A 14,199-nucleotide genomic window follows, 5' to 3' on the forward strand; every position below is an offset into this window, starting at 1 on the left:
CGGCCTCAGACTTCAGGCCTTTGTCCCCAGGCCTGGCTAGCCTGCTTCAGGCCAGCTGCTTCAGAGGCTGAAGCAGAAGGACAGCTTAGACCCTGTGTAAATGAGGCTCAGTTGGTAGTGATGGCCTAGTGTGCAGGAAGCCTGGTTACTTCCAGTGTTACATAATCAGGGTGTAGTGGTGATGCCTGTAGGCATTCTGGAGGTGGAGGCAGGGGCATTAAAAGTCAAAAGCTAGCCTCAGCTACAAGCTAAGTTTGAGGCCAGCCTGGGTTATACCTCAAAAACAAAAGCAAAACTACAAGTGAAAAGCGGCAGGGGTATGAGGTCTTAGGTTCAATCCCCAGGATTGTACACAATTAAACAAAAACCACTTGCAAACCTCTCATGACCTGAGTCCCAACCCCATAACCCATGTTAAAAAACAAAACAGGCCGTATGTGGTGGCATGCTTTTGTAGTCCAAGAGATGAAAGGGGAGATAGGCGTCTCCTTCAGAAGCTCTGGGACCAACTAACGGGAGCAGCCAACTCAGCCGCAGGAACGGTAGATCCTGCTTCATATCAAGGTGGGAGGCTAGAATCGACTCCACAAAGCTGTCCTCTAACAACCATCCTTTCTGTGTGCCTGTACTCACACACACTATTGGTAAATAAGTTCTTGTGCACTGCCACTGCACATGAGGGAAGGTCGGAGGACAGCCATGTGGGAGTCAGTTCTCCCCCCATGGGGGTCCGAGGAGGGAAACTCAGGCAGCAGGAGCCTTCACCTGCCGAGCTATCTTGACAGCCCAAGCAAACAAAATGGAAAAAATTCAAGCAGTGTGAGAAAACAGAACTAACTCTCACACCCTACATACCAGTAACAACTAACCCTTCCTACACAGCCTTGTAATGCCTGAGTGCAGGGGTCCCCCTCATCAGCACCCCAGAGGGCAGGGCTCAACTGTCCTGGGCTGCAGTGTTACTTAGGACACAATTTCCTGTGTCCCCAGGATTTTTTTTTGGGGGGGGGTGTGCTGCTCTGTAAACAGGCTTCTTCCACTTAAGAGGATTCACTCATGTGTGACACATGTCTCTGTTCTCCCTGCTTTCGGCTGAGGGATGTCCTACCTTGCCACCTCACCTGTATACCGTCTCTCCCAAACAGGCACACTCGGGCTGCTTTCTTCTGGGCTGTCATGGAGAATGTTGCTGGGACACTCTCCAGCTTTGCTGTGGGACAGTTTCATTTCTATCTAGTGTCTACCTTGGGATGGGTGGGGAGCACCATGCCTGCCATCCTAGGAAACCTCGACTGTTTTACCAGTGCCCTGTGCTGGCTGTCTACCAGCCATGTTTGTTTCTCAGCGTCTAAGTTCCTTCCTGGATTTGATTACTCGCCACTTATTTATGGCAGGCTAGGTCAGTGGTCACACATCTCTGTCTGGAAGCCCATTAGCACAGGTAGGCAGGGAGGAAGGCCCTGTCTGCAAGCAATCATTTACTCATGTCAAGATTCCAACAGGGCAGAGAGCTCACTGCTGTCTACAAATCTTCTTTAAGGGAATAATGACATGAGAGACAAAAAGGCAGAAAAACAGAAACAAAAACAAAACAAAACAAAAACCCACAAAAAAACAGCTTAAGTGGGCCATGTCTGCAAGAGCACAGGGTGACAAGGGACCTTAGAGACTTTAAGAGACAATGGACCCTTCAGTCAGAGAGTTATGGACATCTGCAAAGCCAGACACCATGGCAACAGGCAGCCATCCATATAGCTGCCAACAAACAATGGAAAAGGTGAGCTCATGTCAGGTCCAGTGAAACAAAGGGGATTCCACTTGGAGGGACTGGGGGAAGATTGAAGCTGGTGCAGAGGTCAAGGTTCACAGTTCTTGGAGGAGTCAGGAGAACCTGACTTCTGTGGAAATGGTTTTCCTCCTCTCCTGGCAGTTCACTCCAAGTACAAGGCCTACCCTGTGTGCTGCTAAGGCAGAATGATCTGCCCTTGAAAAAGCTCCCACGGTACCAGCCAGTTTGCCAGCCTGCTTCTCTTCTTCTGAACCTATTCAAGTTTCTATCCCAAACACCATGATAGAATTTAGGCAGGGCAGAAATAGACGGATAGGCCCAAAGATATACATTCAAAGGGAGCTCTGCTCAGACCAGTTTTTTTTTTTTTAAGAAAAAGAAAAGAAAAGAAAAGAAAAGAAGGGAAAGGGAAAGGGAAAGGGAAAGGAAAGGAAAGGAAAGGAAAGGAAAGGAAAGGAAAGGAAAGGAAAGGAAAGAGAGGCCCCGTGTCCTCCTGGCATCAAGCCACTTCTGAAGACGTTCTATCCTTAGCACTTGGGCATGACAGGCAAACAATTCCAGGAGAAAGATGTTTCAGTGGAAAACTACTGCCACCACCACCACCAAACCCTGGAACCCGTTGTCACCAGAACCCTGCCATTGGCGGTTTGCAGGAACTTAAGGCCACTTTAGTCAGAAAAACTGATTGAAGACAATGAATTGCAACCTTCCTGACTGCCCCACACAGTGCTCCACCATGAAAGCAGTGATTCGAGGCAAGATGGCTCGGTGAGGGAAGGCCTTGCCATGCAAGCTGGTGACCTGAATTCCACCTCCAGAGCCCTTGTAACACTGGAAGGAGAGAACCACTCCACAAAGCTGGCGACCTCCACCTGCGCACGGTAGCCCTGGTGTCTGCTCTACACTGCACACAGCCACAGAAACTAATAAAGTTACAAGAAACAGATCACGGTGGAGATTTAGGTGCTGGAGAGATGGTTCAGTGGTTAAGAGTGCTTGCTGAGCCAGGCATGGTGGTACATGCCTTTAGTCCCAGCACTGAGGGAGGCAGAGGCAGGCAGATCGCTTTGAGTTCAAGGCCAGCCTGGTCTATAAAGTGAGTCCAGGACAGCCAAGGCTACACAGAGAAAGCCTGTCTCAGAAAGAGTGCTTACTGCTCTTGGGAGTACCTGAGTTTGGTTCTTAGCACCCATGGTAGGTGGCTTTCAACTGTGGCTTTTACAGGTACACGTGCAGGCAAAGCACACACACACACACACATAAAATAAAAACAAACAAATCCACATCCTAGCTTTCTGTCCAAGGCAAGGGGAAGCCAGAACTTGATTAAGCTTGACCCAGGTGCTGACGTGTGTGTGGCAAGTGACAACTTAGAGTGCTGTGTGGATCGCCTGGCTGTGGCCAGCCAGTTTATACTGGAGGACTGAACGAAGTCCCCTTACACTGGCAGGCAGAAAGGACCTGACACGCCTGAGCTACTCATCCTGGGTTGGCGGCAACTCAAGCACATGCCCACCTAAGAAGCACTGAGATCAGACACAGAAGGAGGCGACTGGGTAGCAGGAGGGTGGCTGCCAGGATCACTGCAGTAGTGGGCTGAGACTTGACAAGAAGATGACCACACCAAGCAGACATGTCTGGCCAGACAGCGTGACCTGACACCCAGAAAAAGGAGTGGCCACAGCCAGTAAGGCACCAGGAATGACCCAGTGATGGACTTGGTCCTTCTAAGTTTCAGACATGTTTTTCGATGAAGTTCACAAACGCACAGCTCTAACAGGCAGTTTTAGGGATGTAAACGTTTTTGTACACGGCCCTTGGAAAAGGACAACACAGGTCCCAGGATGGCGCGAAGAGGCCAGGCACAGGGCTGGGAGGGGCAATAGCAAGGAGGCCTAGGGTAAGGGTCTGAGCACAGGTGGCTGAAATGCTGCAAAATCATGAAAACTTTCACTATTCCAATCCTCCAGTGAAGTTTCAGAGGGAAATGACAAAACTCTTGAAACCTAGTGCTGTGCCACTGGCCACTGTCCCTGAATTCTAAACCCTCTCTGCTCTAGATGAAGACTGAGCTCTGAGCAGAAGCTGCTCTCACAGCTCAAGACTAGAAGCATCAAGATGCCCGTAACTACTGGCAGAACCAAGCCCTCGTCCTTAACTATGATCCAAAATGTGCCGAGACTAGTGCTCCTTCCAGAACCTGAGCACGGGAGCTGGCCAGTGCAGACACAGTGCAAGCAAGTATGCCTCCCAAGTCCCTACACAGCCGTCCCTCACTGGGCACGAGTCTCGCCTGGCATCTTCACAAGGCAGGCACCCTCCTAAACTTTCCTTGTTCCAGGCAGCAAGATCCGGCAGAATCGTCCTTGCACCTCAAGGCCAGTGTCCCGCTGACACTGCCTGACTGCCTGTGAAATGTGTGGGATGAGCCCAGACAGCAGGGACAGAGCCACTAATCATGAGGATACACTAGCCCTCACAACACTGAGAACATCACCAGTGCACGTTCAGAGCATGGCCTGGACTCCAGGGCTGGAGGTAAGCTTCCTGCCCAACTGTGCAAAAGGACACAGGCAACTTGGGGCAGAAAAAAACCCAAAAGGACAAAACAAAAACAAAAACAAAAACAAAAAGACAAAACCCCTTTGGGACCCTGATGCATCTCTGCCAAAAAGAAACAGTTAACACAGATGCATGCTGGGCATGGTGCTGCACATCTGCCATCCCAGCACTCATGAGGTTGAGGTAGGAGGACTGCATGAGACCTTGCTACAAAAAAACAAGGGATGATATGACTCAGTAGTAGAACATTTGGTGTCACAGGTGTGAGGCCTGGAGTTTGAAACTGAGCATCTCACACACAAAAAAGATAAACAAACAAACAAACAAACAAACAAACACATAAACAGCCTTTACAAGTCAACTCCATATCTGGAAAACTGTGCTCTCAACTGGACTTACCCAGTCAGAACAAATCCAGCTTGTACTACTGCTTGCAACTGAAGTGCTTTCCCTTTGGTACTTCCCAGGAGAGGGAAGAACCTCAGGAGCAAAGACGCTGACTGGAGGGGAAGGCCAACGGGAGGCCGGGCTTCAGCATCTCCGCACAACAGAATTCAGGAGCAGCTTCAGCACCGCTTCTTGTCCACAGCCCACAAGACTCCTCCTACACTGGGTCTACAAAGGAGTCACTTGGGTGTTGGGAGACAGTGCCTCCCACTAGTTACATTTCTGTCCTTGTCAGGGTGTACTGTTGCTTGGTTCTGAGAAACACTTGCCTGCAAAGAGGGGTCTCAAAGTCCAGGGTGCTAGGGGCTGAGCTGTGGGCAGAGACCTTCCTCACAGCTGAGCTTGCAAGGGACAAACATGGCCGTGGGCTATGACTATGTGAGGACAAGCATGCCAACAGAAGGCCCTGCCCCGAGTGCAGAAAGTACACAGAATGACAAATGCCACCTGTCCCGGTCTGCGGGCTTAGATGGCTCTAGGTGAAAGGGTACAGCCCCATGGTGCCACTCTTCAGACTCTCAGCAGTGCTGCAGGGGCCCGCCCGGCCACAGGGCCCTGGCACATGCTCAGAAGGGAGCTGTGGATATCTGGCAGCACATCTGGATGCTTCTGGAAAGTCCTCCCTTTACGTAAAATGAAGCTGGCCCAGAAGCGGGAAAAGATCAGCACCTGAGATCCAGAGGGCAGAGGCCAGCAGCACCTGGGCCTGCAGGCCACCGAGGGAAGGAGGCCCTTCTCTGTGATCTCCAAACAGGGTCCAGCAGCACCTCAGATAGCAGTGCCTTCTTCAGGGCCAAGAACAAATGGCTTTCATGGGCCTCTCACCTGTCTTGTCCCCTAGCTGCAGCACTCACCATGCTCAGGGTACTGGGGAGGCGGAGGTGAAGCAAAATCCAGCTTGTCCTTTAGATCTGCCTCATTCTCCTCCTGCCACTGCAGCCCGACCTTCTCCCAGAGGCTGGTGGCTGTCTGCCTGCAAAACAGCAAGGCAGGAATGGCAGTGAGGCCTGGGTGCCACGTCTTCCATGAAGACCCTGATCACAGAAGCCTCAGGGAAACACCTGCTGGGCTGGGGAGCAGGGCTGGGCAATGGGCATCACTTGGCAGAAGCAGCCTTCTGACCAGCTCTGACTACATGGTGATGATACAAGCAAGGGCCTGATGTTCACCCATGGGCTGGAATAAAGAGGTCCAGCTGGGTCTTAACAACCACAAACAGTCCATATGACACAGGATCACATGACACACCAACAAGGGGAAGGGCCAGTTCTGGAGCAGAGAACCACCACTATGGCAACTGGCAACTGGGGAGACGCTCTTATTCCAAATCAGTGTGACTCCAGAGGGGAGGGGACCACCACACTGGCAAGCTGCCCGGCGAGGCACTTACCGGACCTCAGGCATTTCATCGCTGAAGCCGCTGAGCAGCAGTGGGATGAGTTTGTGGAAGAAAGAGTAGCGGTCACGAAGATTCAGCAGCCATCCCCCCATCACCGCGGTCACTGCCTGCCGGACCTGCCACAGAGAACAGAGAAGTTTGCTCAGGATCTGAGGGATGGGAGGCTTACAGTCCTGCTGTGGGGGTATTAGTCCTGAAACAGGTGTGGGCATTGAGGCCCCCTCTGACAAAGGAGAGGACCACTGCTGACCTAGAACCTCATGACACCCACTAGTGCTGTCCTCTGCAGACTCACTGTCCCCCAACAATACACTGTGTCGGCAGTCTTCTTTGTCACCATGACAGAGAAGATACCTGGGTGCTGCCTGGGCTGTGGAGAAAATGGGCAAGGCTACCTTATATTGCATGAAATACGACTCCATGAGAAATCTACACAGTAAGCACATTTAGGACAGAAAGATTAGACCTCCCGAGGGTTTGGCAGAGGTGCTGATGAGAACTGGGGTAGTGGCGACAACTGTGACAACACCGACGCCTCAGGCATGTGGTGCAGGGGTGGAATACAGCACCTGCACATACTGAGCAAGCACTCTACACCTGAGCCACAATCCCAATCCTGACACAATAAACTTAACAGTCCGTGCTTCACAAAATTTAAAAGTATGTGAATGGGTGACTCACATGCATGTGAATCGTAACACTAGAGAGCTATACAAATAAAACAAGACACAAAAGCGGTCCTGGGAGCTGCGGCAGGATGTGGGTAGTATCCACTGTAGGCTGGGCACCAGCTCAAGCGACACAACCTACCGCAGGGGAGGGAGGGTGCCTGATGCACTTGGGCCAACACAATCATCCCGGGGAGGGGGCAGTGCCACCTGGATACAACCTGTCACTCTGTGGAGACTTTGACGGTTAATATGAAAGGCTAGACTCCTCAGCTGCTCCCGAGCCCACCAGCACGGCTCACCCCACCACTCATGCTCCACCCTGACCTTCTCTGCAAGGCCCTAAGCAACCTTGGCTGTGCACTGAAGTTCTCCCAGGGGATGAAAACACTCCTACTACAGAAGCACATGCCTCAAAACTGCCCAGCAGAGCAACCCCATTACCTGAGGGACATTATCGAAGAGTCTCTGAGCAAAGTGGGAAAGCACATCGTCCACGGAACTCCCATTGCCAAACTGGATCACAGTGCCTGTGGCTTCGATGACGGCCACCCGGACCTTCCAGTGCTGGTGGGAGATGGTCTGCATCAAGGGGCCTATCAGGGACTCCGACTGCATGTGGAAGTGTTCTGTGGGACAGGGAGGCAGCTGGTTATGAGATACAGCTGTCTGGGCCCAGTTCTGTGGCTACCATCCACCTGCCATCTTCCTCTGGACTCTTGGAAACCAGCCTCTCCCACCAGCTGCTCCCACTTTCCCTCTCTAGTGATCCTGGTGCTGTCTATGCTTTCGGCTTCCAGGCAGACATGTACAGCCGGTTCACAAAGTTGGCCCCCTCCCGTGAAGACTTTCAGTTTAAGTATCAACACTTGGCAGGGCCTCTTATTTTTCCAAAGCCTAGCTTAGAGGGAAAAAAGGGAAGGCTCTGATCAAGCAGAGCCGTTATAATGTTAGAAACAAGCCACAGGGAGGTGGCGAGAAGCAGCCTCCCCTCCACCTAGGAAGTCAGTCATCTAAGCCAGAGACACAGAAAGCACTGGAGCGGAGAAACACAAGGGCACAAACTTGAGTGGTTCTTTTCCACGTGGGTCCCACACCTCTGCATAATAGTGACCACAAAATGGGTGTGTGGCACAGGTCTGAGATTCTAACACTCAGGAGATCGAAGTAGAAGTTGAGTTTGATGCCAGCGCGGGCTACGTGCTGAGACCCTGTCTCGTGGCCCCTCCCGTCCGAAATCGCCAATCGAGGGAACCAGCCCACTTCAAAAGTTTCTGGAACTCTAGGTACCCGCGGAAGGGGATCCAGCGCTTACCCGGAGTGGCACGCGCCAGAGCGGCTGCGCACTCGCAGCTCTCGCGGCGCACGGCGGCGAACGGGTCGAGCAGCGAGCCCCGCAGCGCGCGCACCGCGTCGTCCAGGTGGGGAGCGAGCGCGGCGCCGCCCAGGTCCACAGCCAGGCGGAGCAGCTGCACGAGGGCAAGGCGCAGCTCCTCGCAGGGCTCGGGCGGCGGCCGCGCCGGGTCAGGTCGGGCCAGGCGCGCGGTGAGCGCGGGCAACAGGCGCGGCAGGGCGTCGCGGGGCCGCGCGGCGCGGCGCAGGCCTAAGTCCAGCAGGTGAGCGGCCAGCGCGCGGCAGCCCTCGGCCGGGTCGGTCAGAAGCCGCAGCAGGCGCGGCAGCAGCAGATGAGCCCAGGGGCCCTGGAAGGCAGCGGAGTCCGCGCCGGGCCGCACCGCTTCTTCCAGGGCGTGCTCCAGGGCCTCCAGCGCGCGCCGCCGCCCCAGCTTACTTTCAGTCTCCAGCCCCGGTAGTAGACGGCCTAGCGCGCGGCTCAGTTCCGCCGCTTCAGCCGCCTCGGTGGCTCCCGCGGCCGCCTCCGCCTCTGCCGGCGCCGCCATCTTGAGCGCGTTGTCTGTCTCCAAGGGAACCGGCGCTAGTGCGATTGTCGCGGCACGCTTTACGGCAGGACTTCCGGTTGGTTCGGTGGATGGCTGCCGCGTGTGCCCGTCGTGCGGGTGATGCGGGGGGAGGAGCAGGGAGTACGGGGGGAGGGGCGGGGCCAGGGGAAGTGGGCGGAAAGAGGGCTTAGGGGGCGGAGTAACGGGTTGGAGGAGGAGACAGGGCGCGAAGAGAAAGTGTAATTGGCTGGGCCCAGGAGTCGAGGGCGGGACACGCGGCTCGCGGGTGGGGTGGGGGGTGGTAGCCTTTGCGAGCGCCTCTGGAAGAGGGGCGAATGGTGAGGTGTTAGGGTGAAGGGGTAGTGGACGGAACGAGGGGGTGGTGCTCGGGACGGAGGCGTCTTGCCTTGGGTCGTAGTGTAAAGGGAGGGGAATAAAAAGTAATGGGAAGGGAAATGACCAAATAGGCAGGGCGTGGGCTTTGGGGTCGGTGAAGGGGATGGCAGGCGGAGCGCAGGCCTCTGTGCGAAGGACCGAGAGTAAGGAATGGGTTGGGGCAAGGGGGAATGGGTTGGACTAGGGAGAGGTGGGCGGGGCATGGACCATGGGGCCGGAGGACAAGGGTTAATAGGTGGGATGCAGGCTTGGGGAAAGGGCACAGATCTCGAGAGTGGGGTGGGTGGGGGGTTCTGAGTAGGGTGGAGGGTGAGGAATGAGGGGCCTGAGACAAGGGCTGATAGGTGAGGCGCAGGCCTTGGGGCATGGCAAAAGGCGGGGGCGGGGCAGAGGGTGGGGCTAGCCTGTCCCTGAGTCTGAAACCTGGCCGGAAAGCTGCGTGCCGTTAGGTTTCTCTCTCCCCAGTGGCAGCCCAAGCCGAGCTTTCGAATGGCGTAGATGTGGGTGATCCTTACTCAGGGGTCCTGAGAAGGCAGGTGTGTGTCTGCTGCATGGGTCCTAACTCAGTTTAGACTTGCAGTGGCCTCGATGGCTGGAGGGCTTGTAGGGGGACAGGGACGATATTGCCACTGGTCACCTAGTCCTGGTGACAGCCTGACTCAGTGCTGCCTGCCCTTCCCAGTAAGCCGAATGGGAGTGGGTGCTCCCAGGCCTGGCCAGCCAGGCACCTCATCACCCCTGTGATGTTAGGGGCTGGGCTATAGAACAAATCTGGCCCTTATGTTTTGCTGGTGACATTAGTGTTGTAGAAAATTGGTGTGAACAGGTGACCCTTAGGCGTTTTGAATGTGGTGAGGAAACTTCAGGGAACCATGTGAAATGGCTGGGGCTAGCAAGGGTTGTAAAGAAGAGGGGATTGGCTGAACAAAGTTCTGGCGTTAGGTGTCATGGACTGACCGTGTCCCTCCAAATTCATATGTCAAAGTCTTAAGCCTAGTGCGTTAGAATGTGCCTGTGTTTGGAGACAGGATATTTGCAAATATCAAAATTGAGGCACTAGGGTAGGCTGCCATCCTAAGAAGAAGGTGAGCTTGGGATAGGTGGGCAAGCTGTGAGAAGGCTTTGCTGTGAGAAGGCTTTGTGAATGTTAGGTGGGCAGACATCAAGCCTAGGGGGAAGAAGCCCTCTCAGGCTCATCTCAGACTCCAACATCCAGGTCTGTGAGGGACAGGGTCTGCCGTAGAACCTGAAGCTTTTGGTGCTTTTCTGTGGCCAAGGGAGTTCGCTGCAGGGAGCCAAGGAATTTGCCCGCAGTGGAAAACTGGCAGCCAGGCCTGCACCTCTGAGGATGACTGTGGTGGGCTGTGGGCAGACATGGCCCGTGAGGTCCCATGAGCAGTAACGAGTTCACCTTTCCTACTCCTTACTTCAAAATACCCCAAAAGAAACAGCCAGTGGGGAAAAGACTTGAGAGGTGAAAATAAGATAGTCTGGCCCAGGACTCAGCACTGGAGCTATGTCCCTGGGTTTCCTTTTTCTCTGGTATATATTTCTGAACCAGGGCCCCAGAGAGGCCTAGTACACACAATGGACAACAAATGTAGGTAAGTCTTTTGGAAAAACCCCTCTCTCTGCCCAATGGCAGGAGAGTCCTAGAACAGTGCCCAGAAGAGACCTTCAACAACACTTCAGTACCAGTGTCAGAGCACCTGTGGGCTCACCAGACCCTCCCTGCACATGAGAGTGACAGTGGGGACCACATAGGCAGTGTTGTGAAGCTACCTGTCAGCACAGAGACCCACACAAGCATTGTGCTGATCCTCAGCAGGATGGACCCCAGAGATGACCCTTTAACCTCCAGGTGGCACCAGCAGGCACTGAGCAGCCCTACCAGTGCCAGAGAATGGAACAGACCAGGAGAGCAAGGGGAGGACTCTAAAGACAAAGCCAGCATTGGAACAAGAGGCCACAGAGGCAGACCAGATTGTTCATGTGACATCCATCCACACGCTGGCATTAGCAGCTGCCTGCTAACGTAGAGGATTTAAATAGAACCAGGAGTCTCCAAACAGAATAACCCAAATGTCCGGCATACATTTGAAAAAAGCCGCTTATCATTCCAAGAACATTCACAATGTGAATGTAAAAAGGCTGCTCACTGAAATGGATGCCAAATGAGCCATCTGCCAAGGATTTTCGACAGCCATGAAAATCCCTTTCAGAAGTAATTATAAGGAAAAGTGATTACAAACTCATTTAAAATTGAAAAAAAAAAAAGTTAGCAAAGAAAAAGAAATTGTAAAGCGCCAAGTGGAAATTATAGAATTTGAGAAAACAACCAGAATAACACTGTCCATCATTAGACGGATATAGTGGTAGACTGTCGATGGTGGAGTGCTAGAACTTTCTTGGAACTGAAAAACAAAGAAAATAGTGTGAAGTGAACCCAAGCCAAGTTTGGTGGTGCATTCCTGGAATTGTAGCACTGAGGAGGCTGAAGCAGGAGGATGGAATTTTTCGGGCTACTTATACATTCTGTCTTGGATAAATTTAAAACTCCAGAGCCTCAGAGGTTTGTGGGATAATTTGTATTTCATCAGCATCCCAGAACAATGAGTTGTGGGAGTAAAGCATTCAAAGATATAATGGCTGAAGATGCGCCCAAGTCAGTGAAAGACATAAAATACACAGATGCAAGAGGCTGAGTAAGCTTCAGAGCAAATCTGTCAGAAATCCACACCAAGGTATATTGTAGTTAAACTTTTTGTTTGTTACCTGTTCTACTGTGTGTGGTATGTATGTATGAACCAACGAATGAATGACAGGCTCTCATTCTGTAGGTCAAGCTGAACCTGGAACTCAACATGTAGATCAGGCTAGCCTTGAACTCAGAGGACACCTGCCCCTACTTCCTGAGTGCTGGGATTAAAAGTGCACCAGTACACCTTACCATATCTATAATTTTGAAACAGGCTCTCTTATTGTGGACCGTCCTTAAGTTTGAGCCAATCCTTCTCACTTTCCCAAGTGCTAGGATTACGGGCATGAACCATCACAGCTGGCTTTAGTAAAACATTTGGCAAGGCAAGAAAAGGAAAAACCTTGCTTGTCAAAGAGAAATGACGTGTTACAGGTAGAGAGGCAGTCTCAACCAGATCTGGCTGCTTCTCCAGGGCTCCAGGAGCCAGAAGGAAGGGCACAGGATTCTTTATACTTATAAAGAAAACTGTTAACTGTGAACTCTGTCAAGCAAAATATCCTTCAGGAATGAAGGGGAATCAGACATTCTCAGGAAAAAGGCAAACCATCAGAACATGTTGCTAACAGAACTACTTGCAAGTTGTCTGTAGAAGTTCTCTAAGCACAGTGGAAACTAGAAAAAACGATTGCGAACTTTTGGGGAGCTTAGTGGAATGGCTACAGAGTAGCATGCTGTTGGCCACCTGTGGCAGGTGGAATATAAGCTGAGTCTCCCCAGTGTCATATATTGAAGTTTAATTCCCATTGTGGGCTACGAAGGCGGGATGTTGGTCCAGCAGAAGTGGAAAGTCATGGGGCTTTGAGGAGGTCCCCAGGGAGGAGTCTCCATGACTGAAGAGGTGGATTAGTTACTTTTCTTTTGCTGTGATAAAACACCATGACCGAGGCAACTTATAGAAAGAAGATGCAAAAGGAACTTTTGTTCCCTTGTTTAAATTGTCTGGGAGGCTTACCACCACCTCCTGCTAACCTAGGCCTGGTCCTGGAAGCTTATAGCCTCTGTACAATCTAACCTAGGCCTAGAGTGTTTTCAGCATCTGAGATTTACTGCTGAATAAGTGCACCCTTTCTTACTGAGCTCTGGGCTGGCTGGTTTAACTCAGCTATTTTGGCTCACACTCCTCTCCAGCTGACTGATTCAATCTGGCTTTTCTCTCGGCCCATGAATTGCTCTGCTTGGCTTCAAACTAACTGAAGCAGTCTGCTCTAATCTACTGGCTCCTTCTCATGTGTCTTCATCTATGGCTAGCTTGTTCTTTATTCAACCTGTGTCTGTATCTCTGTCCTGGTAAAAAACAACTGCCTGCGTTCTCTCTCTCTCTCTCTCTCTCTCTCTCTCTCTCATTGCCCCTTAAGTAGCTTCCCTTTCCTCTTTCTTCTCATGAGACTTGGGCGTATTATATTCTGTCAAATCTTATTCTTTCAAATCTTTCGCTTTTTTTCTGTCACTCAATTAAACACCATTTTCAAACATGGGGGCTTCCTTTTACAAACTAACTTTACCTTCATTGTTTGAGATTAAAGTTGTGTACCACCATGCCTGGGCCTAAGCTTTTCTTTACCTGAAACTTGCTCTATACCAGGCTGACCTTGAACTCAGATCTATTTGCCTCTGTCTCCTGGATTAAAGGCGTGTTTGTATTCCTGCCAGATTACACAAACCTAGAGGTCTTTGGATGTGATCTCTTGCCAGAACAGCCATGTTCTTAATTACAGAAAGAATTTATTTTGGCTTATGGTTACAGAGTGATGAATCCATCATGGTGAGGAGGCATAGCAACAAATAGCCGGCATGATGTCAGGAACATGAAGTTGAGAGCTCATATCCTCAACCACAATCACAAAGCAGAGACCAAAGTGGAAGTAGGACACAGCATTTAGCTCTCAAATCTAACTCTATCCCCACCCCAACCCCAGAACATACTTCCTCCAGTAAGGCCACCTTTCTAAGCTTCCCAAACACCACCAATATATCTCTAGGGGACCAAGAGATACTTGAATACTCTGAGAGCCTACGGGGGACATTTTTCACTTACACGACCACATTTCACTTTCTGCTCCACAGACCTCATGGTCATAACATGATGCAAAAAGTGCATTTAGTTCAACCTCAAAAGTCTCCATTGTTTTTCAGTTTCAACATTTTTAAATTTAACAGTTCAAAGTCACTTCTTGGACTTAAAAAAAATCATAAAAAAGGCAAATTGCTTACTTCAAACATTTAAAGACAGTGTGTGTGTGTGTGTGTGTGTGTGTGTGTGTGTGTGTGTGTGTGTGTGT

The 14,199-nt window shown here is 51.6% G+C and overlaps 2 protein-coding genes across 2 annotated transcripts in view; one reads left to right on the plus strand and one right to left on the minus strand.

Moving 5' to 3' along the window:
* The window catches only part of Dnaaf5 (dynein axonemal assembly factor 5), a 36,292-nt gene extending 27,512 nt beyond the window's left edge, over nucleotides 1-8,780 (minus strand). The window contains exons 1-4 of the mRNA XM_055598551.1: nucleotides 8,181-8,780; nucleotides 7,310-7,494; nucleotides 6,189-6,313; nucleotides 5,653-5,771 (exon numbers count right to left, since the gene is read on the minus strand). Of these exons, the coding sequence (XP_055454526.1) occupies nucleotides 5,653-5,771; nucleotides 6,189-6,313; nucleotides 7,310-7,494; nucleotides 8,181-8,763 (1,012 nt within the window). The 5' untranslated portion in view covers nucleotides 8,764-8,780. The remainder of the gene's footprint in view (nucleotides 1-5,652; nucleotides 5,772-6,188; nucleotides 6,314-7,309; nucleotides 7,495-8,180) is intronic.
* Prkar1b (protein kinase cAMP-dependent type I regulatory subunit beta) overlaps nucleotides 8,460-14,199 on the plus strand; it is a 135,127-nt gene continuing 129,387 nt past the window's right edge. Inside the window, exon 1 of the mRNA XM_055598557.1 lies at nucleotides 8,460-8,481. The gene's annotated coding sequence lies outside the window, so the exon portion shown is untranslated. The remainder of the gene's footprint in view (nucleotides 8,482-14,199) is intronic.

The sequence above is a fragment of the Psammomys obesus genome, unplaced genomic scaffold (genome assembly GCF_907164565.1).
Source record: "Psammomys obesus unplaced genomic scaffold, mPsaObe1.curated_primary_1811, whole genome shotgun sequence".
Taxonomy (NCBI): domain Eukaryota; kingdom Metazoa; phylum Chordata; class Mammalia; order Rodentia; family Muridae; genus Psammomys; species Psammomys obesus.